The 18,451-nt window shown below is 43.3% G+C and overlaps 3 protein-coding genes across 6 annotated transcripts in view; 1 reads left to right on the top strand and 2 right to left on the bottom strand.

Moving 5' to 3' along the window:
* LOC135400370 (beta-1,4-N-acetylgalactosaminyltransferase bre-4-like) overlaps positions 1-892 on the bottom strand; it is a 112,443-nt gene extending 111,551 nt beyond the window's left edge. For both annotated transcript variants that reach the window (XM_064632214.1, XM_064632216.1), the window contains exon 1: positions 685-892. The gene's annotated coding sequence lies outside the window, so the exon portion shown is untranslated. The remainder of the gene's footprint in view (positions 1-684) is intronic.
* A 207-nt stretch (positions 893-1,099) lies between these two features.
* On the top strand, positions 1,100-2,572 carry LOC135400369 (26S proteasome non-ATPase regulatory subunit 9-like). Its single transcript, XM_064632213.1, has one exon. It carries the CDS (start codon positions 1,176-1,178, stop codon positions 1,821-1,823), a length of 648 nt encoding a protein of 215 aa, XP_064488283.1. The 5' UTR covers positions 1,100-1,175; the 3' UTR covers positions 1,824-2,572.
* A 1,599-nt stretch (positions 2,573-4,171) lies between these two features.
* LOC135400367 (uncharacterized) overlaps positions 4,172-18,451 on the bottom strand; it is a 34,950-nt gene continuing 20,670 nt past the window's right edge. Inside the window, exons 11-16 of one of the 3 annotated variants that reach the window (XR_010424595.1) lie at positions 17,519-17,544; positions 15,540-15,612; positions 14,530-14,621; positions 12,757-12,817; positions 11,259-11,488; positions 4,172-5,511 (exon numbers count right to left, since the gene is read on the bottom strand). Coding sequence is in view for 1 of the 3 variants with exons in the window: in XM_064632212.1 (XP_064488282.1) it covers positions 11,316-11,488; positions 12,757-12,817; positions 14,530-14,621; positions 15,540-15,612; positions 17,519-17,544 (425 nt within the window). In the remaining 2 variants the exon portion in view is untranslated. Of the gene's footprint in view, positions 11,489-12,756; positions 12,818-14,529; positions 14,622-15,539; positions 15,613-17,518; positions 17,545-18,451 lie in introns of those variants that run through there. The other 2 variants (XM_064632212.1, XR_010424596.1) reach the window with 2 other exon arrangements.

The raw sequence follows: 18,451 nt of genomic DNA, 5'->3' as shown, positions 1-18,451 counted from the left end.
TGGCGTTTAGTTACCAGTGTCAATCATATCCAAAGTTCAATGGGCAGCGTTCTAATAAAATTCTGGAATTACAGCGAAAGGAGGAGGACTGTTGCAAACTGGTTTTACCAGTGAGTTTAGAAAGTAGCACGGTCACCGTGGCGACAGGTTCTCAGGCGAAAGATCAAGGCACCGAGGCATTTTCTCCGCCGACGCTCTCCTGCAAGTCGGCGTGACATAAAGCACACTAAACTTTCGCGTGCAAACAAACGAATGGGTAGAGTGTCAACCAGAACACGTGCACTATGCATATCGGGTTACGAAGGGAGGTGACACACAGCGTCAGTCGAAGCGCCAGTTCCCAGCAGTTCCTAGCTAGCTACGCATTCTGCAGGCACCTTCATTGCCTGGCAAACCGACACACCACCACGAATATCAGCCGTGGAGCTACCGTTGCACCGTGCTTTACCTGCATAGGCCTATGAACGTTGTGCGACAACCAAATTGAGTCCGAACGGCAGCCTGCTTCCACCGAGAACTGGCTATTCGGTCAACAAAGGGGTGGATAAGGAAAAAGGATAAGAAGGGTCGCAACCTTTTGCTGCAACCCATGTATCTGAGGGACGTTTGATAAAGCTTCTGCGGTGTAGACGGTTTCTTTCCCCCGTTTTCCAGCAAACAGACGACACGGTTTTGTTGACTTACAAGTGACGGCAGTTGGAGGGCTGTGGGGAGACGGGTGCAGAGTTGCACATTATCCTTTCACATTCCTATCGCAAAAGATGAAGGATACTCCGGAGCACACACTTGTCACATCCACACGGAGCATGTTACACAACAGCAAAGACATGAGCAATCCACGGAGAACCGCAGCATCTACGCTTACTGCTAGGCACCTGCTGACATCTCAAGGAAAAACAAGACACTTTTGAAAGTGCGCAGACGCGCGTCGATCGCGCCGATTGTCGCGCCGTCTGCTAGAATTTACTGGACGACCAGCGTACAAGACATACTTTACATACCACATAAAAAATATATGTGAATCTACTACTTTCAAAGCTTTTTCCTAAGCAACACATAGTCTGCACTTTATTACAACTCTTTAGTGTTCCAGCTACGGGCGAGTAGCATTGGTATTGTCACAAGCGAATGGCAGCTCGCAGGTTCGTTGTTTATCACGTTCGTCAGCTCAACGCATGACGAAATCGAACATCCGTTGTGCTACAGTTACTACAACAGTGAATATGGAGGAACACAAACAACGGCTAGTGCAGCTGGATGCCACGAAACGGGAAATTGAGAACAAAATTTCTGCTCAAAAGGCTATCTTAGATGCCAACAACATAGGTATGGACGAACCGCTGATTGATAGTCAGGGTTTTCCGCGATCAGATATCGACGTTTATAAGGTTCGCCATGCAAGGCACAATATTATTTGCCTTATGAATGACCACAAAGCCATTATGCGCGAAATTGAGACCGCCTTGCACCGTTTTCATGGGAGTGTACCCTCTGCAAGTGCAAATCACGCCACGTCTTCAGTTGGACATGGGCTAGCAGGTACCTCGGGAACAGAGAAGCCTTTTGCCGTCATCACTGATGTCGAAGAAGGATCGCCCGCACAGCTAGCAGGATTGCGGTCGGATGACTTGATCGTAAAGTTTGGATCGGTTAACGGTGAAAACTTCAAGAACGTCAATGACATTGCCGCAGTTGTGCGCCATAGCGTGGGCAAGCCGCTGAACATTTCTGTGAAACGACGAAGTAACATACTGCCAGTCGTACTTACACCGAAGCCGTGGGCTGGCAAAGGGATGTTGGGCTTTAAATTCAATTCCCTTTGAGTGTCATTATCCGGTTGCTTTGAATAGAAGCAACCTTCTTTTTCCTGGAAACAGGCAGGAAGGATTTCCTCGATTTTCCTCGTTGTACAGGAGTTCCGTAGCCGACTTACTGTTTGTTGCTGTGCACAGACATGGTGCAGTGAATCGCAGTGAAAATTCAGCGGAAAGGGTGACATGGTGGCATGGACATGTTCGCAGAAAGAATGTACTGCAAGCATTCTGAAAATTGCATTGAAGTTTGTTTCTGAGGGGTCTAGCCTTTAAGATACTTGTGCCTTGTTTGTCTCTTTCTTTTCTCTCCTACGTGTTATAGTTTGACGCAGATTTTGCAACAAAAGTAGTGTCACAAGGAATGATTTAAGCATAAAGAAGTGAAACTCTTCAAACGACTGAAGCAACAGGACTGCCTTTTTTTTTACTATTTATTATCACACACGTTCGCGTGTCAGGCTCACGTCTTCAGAAGTCTATGGAAAATTCTTGTTCGCGTGCCACGCAGAATATCTTTGGGAGGCAGTTTCTGGCATGTTTGCTTTTCTCTAGGGAGCAACACAGTTTTTGGAGGACTCAAATGAGCCATAGACTTTTAACGAATTAAGATTTCTCGGGTCCTTAATACATTAGCATTGTACGAGGCCGATAACAACTGTGCTTCTCTCTATGCACACGGCTTTTATATCTGTACCAAATTTGCTTCATTTCCTAAAGCTCTAGCCAAGGAATCTAATAAAGTGAAAAATTCAGCTTGACTCGTTAAACTTCGTGAATGTTGTGCGAATGAAGAAAGTCTGTTTGTCGTCTGCTAGCATACACACAAATCACAAGCTACCAGTTCAACCGTGTTTGTTTTTACTTTATTAGATTCCTTGGCTAAAACCTTAGGAAATGAGGCAGTTTGGTACAAACATCAAAACCATGCACATTCAGAGAAGCAGTGCTAATATGGCCTCAATATACTGCCATGTATTTACAATCGAAGAAACACTAATTAGTTAAAAATCAGTGGCTTGCTTCATTACTACAAAAATTGTGTCTCTGCCTAGAGAAACACACGAGGAACATGCCAGTAGCTGCCCCACAAAGACGTTCCACTTGGTGTGTACATGGCATGTGAATGAAAATTTCCCATAGACTTTCTTCCTGTACAACCGTGTGTATTCAATTTGAGTTCCGAATTGAACATTGAAGTGTATATACAAATTTCAAATCGAAGTGATGTCTCTTCCAAGTCTAATATATTTGAATACTTAGAAGCTGCTCTCGCAAGTGCAAAAACTCCAGAAGAAGGGTACGTACGGATATTTGTACGCACATATTACGCATATGTGCTGCATATCCGTTTGTATGCGCTATACATATTCGATTGGGTTATAACTGTATTTGCTTCGCACTTGCTCTGGGTACAAAACTGTTCACTTAGATTTTAAAATTATTATATGCACAATGTAATTGAGATAACTTGGGGACCGGAACCAAGACCCTGCTGATTTGCGATCAGAGATGCCACAGTTACACACCACACCAGCATGGCTCTCTCCTGAGTCATGGGCATTCCCAGGATTTTTTCCGGGGAGGGGAGTGTGCAACCCCCCTTTTCCTGAAGACTGACGTTGTGGACTGTGCGGGTGTTGAGAGGTTCATGTTATGTCATCTCTCATCTTAATCATAATCTATCATGACCTAATCATGTTGACCTGACTAATGAGCTCAAAATTTTCAAGGTGACCTTGGATATAGGGGGGAGGCATGTGCCCCTTGGCCCCTCTCAGTACGGCCATAGTTAGAGTGCCTCAAGTACAAGAGGGGCAGGCCACAAACCACACTCGTACCATTCTCTTTTACGTCTTGCAATCCTGGGCATTGCAGGCAAATATGTTTGTGTTGTCCATGTTTTTAGCTTGCCTCGGCTAATTCGGATTGGTCACATTGTATGTATGCAGAGCTCTACCATTTGTAATTTCTTACACAAATGTAGTCGTGGCAGGTGTACCGTGTGAGAGGAAGGGTGCTGTTCAGACAGATAGCTAACAATCGTCTGGTTGTTGGAAGCACACAATACTTTTTCAATTGAACATAAAAGTAGGCTGCGAGCAAGCTGATGTACATTTGAAGGTGGTACCATTTTCTTGAGACTGAGGACACAGCACAACACTTATGACAACACATCACAGTAAAGCATGACGTCAGAGGAAAAGACGGTCTTCCCAACGAAATACTACCTTCGACTTTTTTTCAAGGCACCCGTTTTTCAATGCATTGATTATGAACCTCTCGAGTGAATGTTCCACAGTTCCACTTCTTAAAAGCAGAACATTTCGTATTACGTACTGCAGAAACGGCTACACAGCTATGTCTGTACATTCTTTATTTTCTTCATAAGGAAATCATGAAACCCATGCACTTTATCTTCTGAACTTTCCTATGCATGTAGGAACACAAATGTGACATTGAACAGATGCTTTATGCAGGCATTAATAAGGAACAGAAAATATTAAGCAAACCAGTAATCCTCAAGTAACCCTATGCTAACACACCACCTATCGCGTTGCACCCAAGCTACGAGGATTAGCAAGATAAAACGAAATGTCACAGTTCTTCCCGTCTTCACCTACAACTACTGAAACAGGAACTTTCCATATCCTAGACTAAAGTACTGACTTAAGGCACACTACACTGACAATGTGCAGTTGAATGGCACCATAATCGAGATCATTAAGTATGCACGTGTCAGCTGAACTACAAAACATTAAATGGTAAAATGTATAAAAAAAAACAATGTTGTCTACATTCCAAAACAAAAATGTAAACTGAACAGCAGAGTGAAGAAACGTGTTGTATAGCACTAAGTTCCTTCTCTGGCACAATGTGCAAGGACAAGAACAGTCACAATTGTATGATTGGCACGTTTCAGGGGTCAAACCAATGTGCAGTGGTTTGTTATTTATATCGCCTTGAAGGTAACTCTGATGGATGTGCTTTTGGGGCAAAGGATACTAAGTTTGCTATGCATCTCTACAGCTGTGTGGTTGCATAACGGAGCTTTTATGGATCTTAGAGTCATTGTTAGAACGGTGGAAGACAAACGGGCAAAAACGGTATTTAAATTAGTTAATCTTGTTCGCTAAAGTAGTGGGAGCACTACAACAAATTGAGAACAGTGTGCCGCTTTCATTTTGTGGAAGTGATTTTTTTGCGGAACACAATGTCGAAGCATTCTTTGTTTGTCATTACGATTATTCTTTTTTTAAAGAAAAAAAAAGAGATAGCAAAATTTCTAAAAAATTCAGTCTTCGCAAAAATTACGACTTTTGGAGTAGTCTCGGTGTTTTGAAGCAGTTCAATCCAGCAGAATGTTTTTGTGGTGGCACATATATGATGACCTCTGCTGGACTTCATTGCATGATACAAAATGTCAACAGTCCATCCAGGGTTTAGCTTAAATCAACTAATGTAAAAGCATCGAGGAAAGGGCTTTGCCGAATGCCAATGTAAAACTATTAAGCTCTTCGATGCAATAAATAAACACAAAGATATACACATAGACATGCACAAAAAAATCACAAATCAGAAACTGACACAATCACGGGTGATTAGGCGGCATGAGGACAAAACATTTACACAAAAATTTGATCCTGTGTGAAGTCTCCATAAGAGTCTTCATGCACGCTATGTGGGCCAGCAACAGCACCTGCCAAAAATACTGTGGTAAAAAATGTGGCACGGCAGTGACTAACAGCTATGTTGAGCATATGCCAATACGAGGCACTCTCATAAAATATCTTTCTAGCAAATACTTAGCGTTAAGTACAATAGCATTCCAAAGGCAATATGTTCTACCGACACCATAGGCACTGCAGTGTGGAAAGCACATGACATATTGTTCCTATATCACACTTTTCGGGAAGAATATTGTGGTAATGGGGCACACTGTACAGTGGTAAGTACGTGTACATGGACGAGCCATGTTATGTGTTAGTGCAGTAGTCTGTAGTAGTAGAATGAGCCTTCGCACTCAACAAACCAACTGGATACCCCAATATCCTATATATATATAGTGTACATCACATAGTATATATATAGGGTATTCAGTGTTGTTGCGGTAGTTAGTGTACACCACTTTCTTGAAAGAAGTATTCACCATGTGAGCCAAATCATGACATGAACCTAGAGCCTTGTGTAGTGCAATAAATCCCCCTTGCCAGATTTGCATCACAGTCACTTCAGATAAAGCATGAGAACTGAGCTTGCAAAATTATAAACTGAGCCACATATAGGGACAAAAGCAAACAGCAAATACAGTGTAAGCCAGATTATAAAAAGAAAAATCAGGAAAAGAAAATTTTGGAAAAACAAATAAATTTTCGTGCCCAGCTTTCTGGAAGAACAAATTGACCAGTTTGTACAGTGCTTTACCATCCGCGCTGCCTCTCGCCACCCTCGATGTGTCCGTCTTTTCACACTCTCTTTTCCACCCAAGAAAAATTTGCCCGTTCATGCGCTATCACCAGATTTTACCCTGTTTTACAACATCAAACATAAGACCTAACTTTTATGCCCCCTCAGAGCACTGGCAAGCATTCGACGTGTGTCTAATCTAAATTTGTTCCTCTAGTCTACCGTACTGCATAATCCAAAGATCAGCAGACTCCAAAAATGTTCCACGTGTCCTGTTGCATACCATGGACCACGGAGATGAAAATACTGGTGTTAATACTGGACAGAAACTGTAAACTCTACATCGTCATTGGTGCCCACTGTAATTATATTCCGTATGTCGACTACGAGCTCTTTTTATTAAATCTATCACAGGCTCAGTGTTTCCTTGAAGCCATCAAACTCCGATCCGACAGTGTCGGCCTCGCGGAGCTGTCTCGCATGATTTTTCAACAATGCCAGCACTCTGGATCGGGATCCAAAGGCCCGTGGACGCACTTCATTACCTTGGTGTGCAGTGCCTCTGTTCTTTGTTCACGTACTTGTTCTAGCTATCATCCAGTTTTCAGTGAACATGGCACGATGCATAGAGCCTGAAGTTTTCAGGAAATATTTTTCTCTAAATTCGGGGTGTGAAAAATCTTTTAAATAAACGTGTGCACTAAATTCATGCGAATTCGGGTGAAAAAACTTCCAGTATGCTAAGTTCGGGGAGAAATCGGGCTCAGTTACTCAAGCCAACTGTAGTGGTTTGGTACAAACGGTGATGTAACTGCATCTGCTGCCAAACAAGTAAGTTAGTGCATTCCTACAGACATCCCAGTGAGGGGAATTTGCCGGGTAAAAATCGGGTTTCACCCTAAACAGTGAACCTTCAATTCGGGGTGCAAATTCGAGGAACTTCAGGCTCTAACGATGCATGCGCAACGATTCATGCACACTTCATGTGGCTGGGTTGAAGCACATAGGCTAGTGGTCGTGCGACACCACGCTGCGGACGGCTCTCCGGGGCGAAAAGCTCCGATACGTAACGTGCGTCGGTGGATAACATGCACTGCCTCCCTAATCAAAATTTATCTTGCGTGGATAGTCAAAGTTGCTACTAATAAGGCGTTCACAGGTTCAGCTGCACACCGACCGTTACAAGTAGTAATAGTGAAAACTTGGAAGCAAAATCACCACTGGAGGAGATTGTTGTCCCACGTTGTACTACAAACAATATTAAAAATTACTCGCGTCATGGCACTTAATGGCTTAATTTAGAGGGAAGTTGATAAAAATGAACTGTGGACATTAAATGTGGAATTTTTCCACACATCGTACCCAGGTTGGGAGATGAGTGTGCTGCGAAGCATTCAATGAAGGACCTGATGGACCTTATGGACTTGATGAAAAACACCAGCAGTGAGATTCAATTCCACATCCTCCAATTTCCAGACAGAGATGCTACCAGTTATGCCAGTTCACATTTACATACAAGGCATTTTGCTAACCACATAAAAAAAAGTCAGAAAAATATGCTACAAAAATATGCGATCAATGACATTAAATGACTAAAGAACATTTGCCACACACTACAGTAATCTCATCGAATGAAGGAAGTTCAATTTTTGGAACTGAACTCGGAAATTTACAGCGTACAAAAATACAAAATATATTCCCTACTACGATGGTAAGTAATAGCGGAGAAAAAAAAACTGTCTTTTTTCACTTTCTTTTTTTACGTTCAAATTGACGGTCATGCTCAGTTCTATGCCAAGTTAATGTACGAAGCGTCTGGAGAAGATGGTCACCTGCCTTTTCTCATTTTTTTCTCAATCTTGTTTCTGATAACTGTGATAACTAGAGATTGAAATGGAAACTGAAGCCCCCACGTCGCTTCTGGATGGAGAATTAACAATGGCCGACAATTTGGGTGTCTTGAAATGACAGTCATGGTTCCCACTGAATTTTTGAAGAAAAATTCAAGTGTTTTTCAAGGACCTTTTGAGGTTCAGACGTCATTTTGTCTGGTATGTAAAACACAGTTTATGACCACGGCTTCAATAATTTGCAGAAATATTTATACACTACAGGTACCACATGAGAAAGTACGAGGGGTCTGCACAATATCAGTTCACAGACACGACTTAACTACTCAATTTTAAAGATCATAGTACAGAAAGAAAAACTATAATATATATAATAAAACATATAATAGAGGGTGCCGTTCATTTCTTGCTGCCGATTCCTACTGCAATAAAGAGTGCTAACTCCCATGGTTTCGAAGCTGCAGTTCTGATTCCGGAAAAGCGTAATTTTCACATGCAGCTCCACGAGAAGAAGAAAAAGAGGCAAAGTCAAGGGTTTTCAAGGACTGCAGAAAAAAAAAATCCAGGTTTTCCAGACCTTGAAAATGGGATTTTCAAATTCCAGGGTATTCAAGGGTTTCAAGGACCAGTCGAAACCATGGACCATTTGCAATGTTATTTTTAAGCTATTACCGCTGTAGTAGGGAACGCATTTTGTAATGGCATGGGGTAAATCTTAGATATATTTCCTGTTACTGGCAGAAAAAAAAAGAAAAAAGAATAAGAAAAAAAAAAAAAACACTACATTAACTGTGCAAATTTCAGAGTGCAATTCAAGAAACTGAATTTTTTCCATTCAAATATGATAAAATTACTTGTAGCACATGGTAAAAGTTCCTTGCAGATAAACGCCGTTGTTCGCATGTTTTTCCATAGCGTGTTCGCATGTTCTTCCATGGCGTAACTCGTACCACCTCAAACCAGAAATTGTTGGAGGGTGTGGATGAAAGTCCCACAGCCAGTGCTCACTCATCAACTGCCATTCCTTGATCAAAGTACACAACTAGGCACAGTGAGACATAAAGGTACAATCGCATCCGTCGCGGTCGATTCCGAAACCACAGTGCCATCTCACCACCGACAATGACGTTGAAAATTTGGCGCGTATTAGTGTGGAGTTGTTTCTGTACAATTTGATGTAATGCATGGCAAGGGCAGGCGACGGATGTTGAGAGCATCCCGGAATTCCCTCTCTGGAAACGTCACTCTTGGACTAGGCCAATCAGTGAGCGCCCTTTGACTCGGACAAGGCCAATCAGGGAGCGGCAGAGAGACCTCGGCGTCTGATCGCTGGGCGTGAGTGATGGCGTCCGCAGGTCGCAGAAAGGTGATCGGTTTGTGGAACGCTGTTTCGGGATACCGTCGTACGAGTTTGTACAGCCAGGAGCGTACACAGTGTTCTACGGAACATGGTCGTATCAGCCAACACCACCTAGATAAGTGCGCATTGCCTCCTCTCCATCTTTCAATTAAGAATCAGAATTCGTCTGCTACTGCGATTCACTGTTCTGCGAATTCATGAACCCACAAATGACTGTAGCTCACATGCAACCTGCAGACCTAAATACAGTCGCCGTCCGATTTTTTGGACTCGGCGGGGATCGCGCAAAAGTCTGAATAATTGAGCAGTCCGAAAAAACGAATTTCGCTTAAATAAACTTTACTAAGCCCTAGTCGGCTGGAAAAATTTGTGGATGCTTTCCTAACGCACTTCCAGCTCTGCCTGATAACATCAGCTTCTATTTCCCGAAGCGACATTTCGTCAATGTACACTGTCAGAGGCACCGCCGTCATCAAGTCGGCTTCTCCTAACGCATGCGTGCTTTAGGTGAAGCTCGCTTTACAGCGCTGTCGCGCGACTCGCGGGCGGACAGCACGTGCTGGGCCGTTGGCCAAAAACGAAGACTCAAAAGCGCTACGACAGACCTCTTCTACTCAGAGGAATGTAGAATGAACAATCATCACTGCCTATTATTTTGCTTCAATATTTTAGTTGGTTGATTTCTTTTGATACGAATTTCGGATAATACCAATATTTTCCGTCACCCCAAGAGAGAAATTCGCGGGTTGGGCAAACACAGTCCGAAATATCGAGCGACGGAGCTGCACGGCGTCCGAAATTTAGGACGTTCTTATACTTCAACTCTCTGGGACCCGCGGCCGTTCCGCGAACGAGTCCGAATAATCGAGCACGTCCGAAAAATCGGTCGGCGACTGTATTTAGACAAAAAGTGCAAGACACTTTCCAGAAAATCAGTTTTGAGAAAGATTGGGACCGTTTTGCGCTTCATTCCCAAGTTTTCCCATTTAGTACGCGGGGACGATCAATCACAACTCGCAGACGATGGTGGTTCGTTTTCATGGCCACGACCGCTGAAAGCATGCTCGTGATTGGCTGCCGCCGTCGAAAACACGGTCCTGATTGGCTGACTATTAGTTGTTACGTCACATCGACGAGTAAGCAGGCCTTCTCTATCTAGGTGGCGTAGACAGTGGTAAGCGAAAGTCTTTTCACTTAGTATGTTGCGGTGCAAACGCGAAGCAGACGACGGCCTCGGAGACAATCACCTGCGCTGCTCCCATTCGTTTCCACGGCTTACGTCGTTCTGGCTCAGCTGCAGAGGAAGTGTGATTCTTTAAAACTCGTTAATTTAATAAGTACGCTGTTTCTGGAAGAGAAACTTGGCCAAGTAGTCCGTGAAACCATGCCCAACATTACCGTGTCGGCCTCATACACACCTTTCCAGATGCGATAGTCCCTTTAAGTGCTGCAATGGTCCTGTAAGGTATCGTTGTCGTAGCTACTACACTATGTTGCAAGACTGCATTTTGTTGCATGTTTCCCATGCAGCCAGCAGGAGACTGGGCTTTAGAAACTTCTAATTCCAAAGCCACCCTGAACACTTTGGGACATTAGGAAACGCTGGGGAATGCGGTAACGTAGAATATGGGAACAGCAGGAACACCCAGAAAGAAAGAATCACCATTGGTGCTACACACTTACGGAAGCAATGTAACGAGCCGTGACCTGTTCTACCAATGTGCCTCATTTTCCTCGTGCCACACTGCAGTCATTAGGAACATAGCGGGAAGTAATAAATCAACAAAACATATAAATAAATGGTGTCAACAAATAACAAATATGAAGCACCTAAAAATCACTTGCAGTTCAATCAAGGGCCGAACCACACATTGAAGGACAGATTTGTCACACTTGAGTCCAGTGTTCTGTGTTCGGAGGTGAAGCTTGCTGGGAAGGAATCTGGGACGTATGAACGTTGAGTGGATGAGGCTTCAAGATCGACGGGGATGGAAATCGAGCTGCCGCGAGGGTGATGACTGTTGGAGGCTTGTGTGGAATGGCTGGCTTCTTCACAACAACTGGGAAACAAAAAGTTGTGAGCTGCCACACCCATCACAGTGATGACTGACACACACACACAAGGAGTTACCTTGACTGTATGAATTAAGGGAAAAGTAAGTGGCAAGGGTAAGCGACAAAGTAAGTAAGGGTAAGTGGCATTTAGCATTGCTGGAAGCCCAGCTTCATTTACCAAGTGTCCCAGCATTGGGAAGTAACTTAGTCAGAAGTAATCACTAGAGCGCTGATAAATAGTAGGTACTACAGTAAAACCCGCGGATAGCGATATCGCGTATAACGATATTCCTCGTAAAACGATGGTTCATGATTTTACCACCAAAATATAGATTGGTTCCATGGGGAAACGACCCGTGTATAGCGATGGAGACCGCGGTCCCGAGTACTCGTATAACGATGTTGGACGCTGTCCCGTGCGCGTAACCACGCGGCGATTTTCGCCACGACAAGATACAGTAGAGTCTCGACGCTACGAATCTCACAAAGTAGCGGAAAAAATTCGTATCATCCGAAATTCACATCAAAAGAATTAAACCAAAATAAAAATTGAGGCAAGAAAATAGACAGAGACTGTTCATTTTCCAATACTGTCAGTGAAAGAGGTAGGTGGTAACGCTTTTATGTCTCCGTATTTGGCCAATGCTGCTCAAATTCGCGAGATGATTCAAAAAGCCTAGCACGAGCTTTCCACCCGCGAGTCGCGCGACAGTGTTCTAAAGCGAGCTTCTCCTAAAGCACGCAGGCGTTAGGTGAAGCCGACTTGCGGAATGGTGACGTGTAGTGTTGCCAGAAGTTGTCCTGCAATGTTGTCTGGTTCCCTCCACGAGTTCTGATCGCTGTTTTCCCAAGCCACTGCGATGTCAAACAGCTTCGCGTTTTTTTTTTTTTTTTAAGCATCTGTTTCTTTTACTTTTGCTACACGCGGGGTGGCGCGCGACTTTTCGGAGACGCGCTATTTAGTTCAGCCCTCGTTTAACGATGTACCCCGTATAAATATGGAATTCGCGATTAGCGTAAATATCGTTATACGCGGGTTTCACTGTAATAACACCCGAAATGTGCATGCAACTATGCACTGAAAATCTTCAAACCACTCAATTGTGTCTCAGCGAATGAAGCAAGAAAGGGTACTATCTGCACAAGTCCATAATATTGTGTTAAAATTTCTGCTCCAGAAATTGCTGTCATATTTAAGAACACTACTTTGAGGACACAATGTTACTGTAATACTGACTGTAACATTGATGCATTAATAAAAAATGACGCTCACATTTGGGTGGCGATGCCATCTTCTTTGACTCATCAGAGGTGGTGGAGGAGGAGGAGTTTATCTATCGATGAAACAAAAACATTGACGCTGTTGGTACACTGCATAATTTCGAGTCTACCAACAAACATAACTACAGGCAAAAGAAGAAATATATATGTATACACTACATATACATATTACTATAATAGAGTCATGTCTCGATTATCCGGACACCTCAGGATTCGTCCCTTTCATTCAGATAACAAGTTTCTGGATAACTGAACCAAGCAAATATCTCGGAAAACTCGAAAATTTTGGGAGACATCTTTATAGCTAAAAAAAGGAAACAATGAAAAGATCGGTACTTCGAACTTCCATACCAAGTGAGCTGCTCGAAACTAGTAGGCACGAGCGTGACAAAATTTTGGTCTCATCCACGGCACCCGCTGCATCGCCCTGCTCTTCAAGGAATGGTAACGTCCCAGAATGTTGGCCCCATGCACATGTTTTTGTCTTTTTGCCAGTTTCTTTTGCATAGGCCAAAAGACAGGTGATGCTTTTGGACGGCCTGGACACTGACGATCACACGTGTATTCCTTGCACTTGGTGGATACAGTGCACCTCATCTGCTTATCGTCTACCATCTCTACCGTGCGCTGCGCACACCAAAGGGGAGTGACCTCTGGAGAAAGGGTAGCCAGACAGTACAGAACGCCCCGGTGAGATGTGTCCCGTTTCCGGAATAATGAGAACACAGCACATGCCAGGGACAGAGGACGTTGACACTTTTCAGGATAAGTGAATCAGAATGACTTAAGCCCTGGAAGATTGGTCCCAGACTTGCTGTCCGGATACCGATAACGAATTCTGCATAACTGAGACAAAATCCAGTGGTAGCACGTTCCTTCCCAGTAATGTAGTCCGGATAATGAGTTTTCTGGACATCTGAACTCCGGATAAGTGAGATATGACTGTACACGTATGACTGTATACTGGACACGTGAATAAACCCTATGCACCAGTGTACAACAGCAAAATTCTTGGACTTGGGAAAAAAAAAAGAATGTATGCAAGCTACAACTCCTGAGTAAAAAAAAAGCAATCTGGAGTAAAACATGCCAACAGTGCTGGCTACCAGTGATGGCCAGTAGTTAACTACATGTAGTTAAACTACTAGTTAAACTACTATTTTGAGTAGTTAACTACAGTAGTTAGGTTACTGAAGGCGCCAACTAATTCAGATTTTTCCGCAAGCTTTACGGCACGATTGTGCTTCCGACTTTTACCTTGAGCTACTTGTTTGATGAGAACGGAGGTGCAGAGCAATTGTGTCGTGCATGTGTACTAAATCTTCACTTTTAATGCTTGTCTAGTGAAGCCTCATTTGCTGTGAAATAATTCTGCAACTTAGTGTATCGCGTACGCACAGAAAGAATCCCACCGCAAGCTTTGTATTTGACGATCGTAGCAATTGCTTGAGCCAAAGTTTATTATTGCTTGTGATCCATATTTAGGTGTCCAAGAACACTACAAGGGATTGGTGTTGGTGGACAACGTTAAGTAGTTATAGATGTTGTTAAACTACATTGCAGTACTTAAAAAAGTAGTTGTAACTACTCCCCTGAAAAGTAGTTGAACTACTAGTTAAACTATTGAATCACAAAGTAGTTAATAGTTATAGTTAAACTACTGTAGAAGTAGCTAGCGGCCATCACTGCTGGCTACACTCTTGCAGGCACAGGTACAGCATTAGGGTTAGGGTGCAGAATGAATCTGCTAGGTGTTTGTACTTACTTTAGAAAAAAGATTCAATTTCCCGAATGCCTTGCTCAGGGTGCCAGAGATTGATCCACTATCACTGCCACTGCTGCCGTCCTTGCCTGAGGCTGGAGGGGGATCACGGTTCAGTCACTGAGGTGACACAGTTTCAACTTTCACATAACAAAAGCTAATGGACAGCAGTTTGACCAACTTCTACGGAAATATATCGCTGCGTAGGTCAGTTGTCAGAGGCGATGCTGCTTGCTGGACAGTTGTACAATGAGTGCGCCCTATCTCTGCTGGTCAGCATTGGTGAAAGGCAGTGCAGGAACTATGAGTCACTTGAATAGACACTCTGGAGCTGTCAACTGATTGGATTGCAGCTACATTCGGCTATAAATTTTGTGATGCCAGATGCAAAATATCATCCAGCAGGGTGTCATAGCATTTGAGATAAACAAGAAATACGAAGAGCCACATTCACATCTAGCTTTGGTTTCACTGCAACGTAAGCACACGCTACCACACTCTGGGAGACGTGTGTGCGAAAAAGATAAAAGCCATTTGAGGACTGTTCCTAAACATGGTAGAATGTGATCAGTAAATGTTTGTCGTTTGTCGGAGGCTTGACTGCTTTGCAGGACAGAAACCAGATGTTACTATCAGTGACATTATGGCAACGAAAGTGCTGGAAATAAGTTCATTTGTAAATAACTGTTGTACGCATGTGTGACAGAGATAACGTTGGTAGGAACTGTTTCGAGATACGATAAAAAGTAATCGGCGAAGTTTGTCTCGAATCAGAGGCTTGATTGCTTGGCAGAACAGAATTTCTGGTCCCAGATATTGGCGGCACATGTGTCGGATTTTTGCGGCACCCCCGGTTGGTGCAACACGCCTCTACCACCTCATTCTGGATGTTGTTTCACTGAATCACTCGCGACACAATCGATACACACTTCAAACTCAAAATTCGCTGGGGAGTGCAGTACTACAGATATGCGTGAGAGCTGCAGTCTTCTGGGAAAATATCAAGCACACACCTTTCTTTCCAGCGGTAGAACTCACTGAGGTTTTTACATGGGCTGCCAGGGCGTTGGTATCTTTGCCATTTCCCTGCATCAACAGAAAAAAGTTTGCTACAACGACAATGGAAACAACCCCAGCAGAAAAGAGGAATCGTCACACTGAAACGAGACAGTAGCTCTTAAATACACTCGCTTTTCTTTTTTTTCATTTTTTTTTTTGTGTACGGGTGCACAGGTGGTGGCACAGTGTACCGTCCCTGGCAATGAAACTCCCCACTCATCATTTTTTAAATAAAGTTGTTGTTGTTGTTTGTACTTCTCCATTAGTTTGCAGTGGCTGACAATATAACAAAGAACTATCTAATGGCCAACTGTGTGGCGGAACACAGATGGATTTGAAAGAAACTGGCATATGTGTGCGGTTACACACATGCGCCAATTCCTTTCATTATAGCCACACCATTCAACTAAACATTCTCCTCTTGCCCCCACTGGCATGTCATTACTGTTCCCCAGATTGTGCACAGTATTTAGCCCCAATGCAGAGTACAACATGTAGTACATGTGCTCAGTTTGCAAATATGTCCCGCTTCCTACTGTGTTCCTACCGTATAGGGTTTATTAACCAATCGTCATCCACAGGAGAGCGGCACTGTCGCTACCAGATTCGCCACCGTAATGTTGGTCCATCGGTTGACTGTCCATGCCTCCAGCCACTTTGCATTCACAGTACATTTGGTTTTCAATGTCACTGTACTGTGTGAACATTATTTCTACCACAATCCAAACAATTTCCATGTTTTCAACGTTAATAGCCATCTTGAAAGCACATGGCAGCAGAAAGTCGAACCGAAACGTTTTTTGGTTTGTTTCGGGTTCGGGTTCAGCTCCGGAGGTCACATATATCGGTTCGATTAATTAACCGGTTCGGAGGTTGTAAACCGGTTCGGAACCAGTTTGAGGTTCTAATATGCTACAAAATTATAGGTAGCCACTAAAAATGGTACAATATCTCGTAGTTACGTTTTTTTATGCATTTATTTCTGTTTTTTCGACCAACAGGGCCCCTTTCATCCCTTCCCCAAACAACGTGCCGCCAATCTAGGCAGGCAAACCGCTCGAACCCCCACATCACCCCCCACCACGCACAAAGCCGAACCGAACCGGTATCCCAAACCAGTAACCGAAGCTTTAAGATAGGTTCGGTTCCAGTTCCACTCCAAGATGGCACTAGTAATTACAGTACAGTTCCGGTTCAGTTCCAGCTAAAAATTATGGTTAATTCTGGTTTTTGGTTTCTGTTCCAGTTTGGTTCGACGCTCTACACGGCAGTGAACAAAAACCGGAACCAAACTTTGAGGGACCTACATCATGGTGGCGATTCCGCCTTTTCGAGGCTAGTGCCCTCTGGAGGGATGACGTCAACGAATGAACCCTATAGTGTATCACCAACTCCTCAAGAATCGTTGTGTTACAACAATTATGGATATCAGTTAAAAGCTGCCATAATACTTAGTACTTGCAATTGAAGACCACTGTGGCAGGCAGGATGCAGTGCTGGCTGTCGTACAGCAAGCTAGCAAGGCTCACAGAAGGATACTTTAAGTACTTCAAAGTAGGAAAGTAGAGCAAGGTATATTACAACTTACTTATAGTATATCCTTAAGTATATCGTATACTTGAAGTAAGGTACTAACATTATTCAGCAGGATTACATGAAGTAAAGTAAAAGTACCTCAAAAAGCACTTTAAGTACTACTTAAGTACCAAGTTACTTCAAGTACTGCCCGTCACTTCACATAGCGAAACAACGGTCTGTGAGAAGAGAGTGTGAGGCACGAGGATCGCAATGGCATAAATTTGGTAGAATCCTGAAGCTACGAGATTTAGTCCACAGTGGCACTTCAAGTGGTAAGAAAGCACTAACAAACAGACAATAAAGTTTCAATGCAAACACCGTGCAAGCAATTTAGACATGTTAACAGGTATCTTACCTTGCATGCTGAAGCATCAGAGGTGTCTAATAGAAAAGGAACAAACAACAGTGCATCATTCCAATCAGTTAAAAAGCAGTAACATGTTTAGCTGCAATGAGTCTCACAGTATTTTATCAAGACTAGTGCCACTAGCAGATGACATCAAGGCACATGCACAATATTACTTTGAATATCAGCTCCTTCATGCAGCATTACAATAAGCCCTAAAACACACTACGAGACATCAAATCAAAGCTGTTCTATTTGACCACCAAAGCCATAGAACATGATTCAAGTGCAACTCTGGAAACAGAGGTTTGTAAACTTAAAACTGGTACCAAAACTGCAAGAATGAGCTAATTCAGCTAGGGTACATCAAAACAATTTGAAATTATATGTAAAATTAGTTAAAGATCCTTAAAAAACACAATACAGCAGAACTTTTAGAACTAGAGAAAGAGAAGGCCAAACAGTTAGTAGTCCTAAAGATAGTCCCTGATCATTTTCAAATCCCAGAGAGGATAGCATTTGAATGTTGTCTGCTCTAAACAGCCTGGAAGAACCAAAGAAACTTTGCTCATCTTTTCTTCTGTGTGGGGTGACATAGCAATGCTGTGCTGGCAGCAACATCGCTATGTCGCCGCACACAGAAGAAAAGAACAGCAGCTGTTTCTGCAAGTTTCTGATTTTTCGAGGCGGCCTATAGTTGTGTTCAACTTAAGAAGGAAAAGAAATCTAGTCTGTCAACTACATATGCTGTTGGAGACAAAGAGACGCAATAGCGCGCCAGGAGAAATAGTGCCACGCCACCATGTGCCATCAGTGGGGGGCGCACTTTCTGCCGCAGCGTAGTGTCATGCGGCCAGTCTTAATACGGAAGCAAAGTGAGTATGACGGATTACATTGTCTGGCACAAGGAGACAGTGTAACCTCACTATCCTATCCACGGAG

The sequence above is a fragment of the Ornithodoros turicata genome, chromosome 7, assembly GCF_037126465.1.
Source record: "Ornithodoros turicata isolate Travis chromosome 7, ASM3712646v1, whole genome shotgun sequence".
Classification (NCBI taxonomy): Eukaryota; Metazoa; Arthropoda; class Arachnida; order Ixodida; family Argasidae; genus Ornithodoros; species Ornithodoros turicata.
This window is presented reverse-complemented; position numbering and strand designations above follow the sequence as displayed.

Coding starts and splice junctions, on each gene's coding strand:
- LOC135400369 (XM_064632213.1), top strand. CDS start 1,176: ATGACGAAATCGAACATCCGTTGTGCTACAGTTACTACAACAGTGAAT.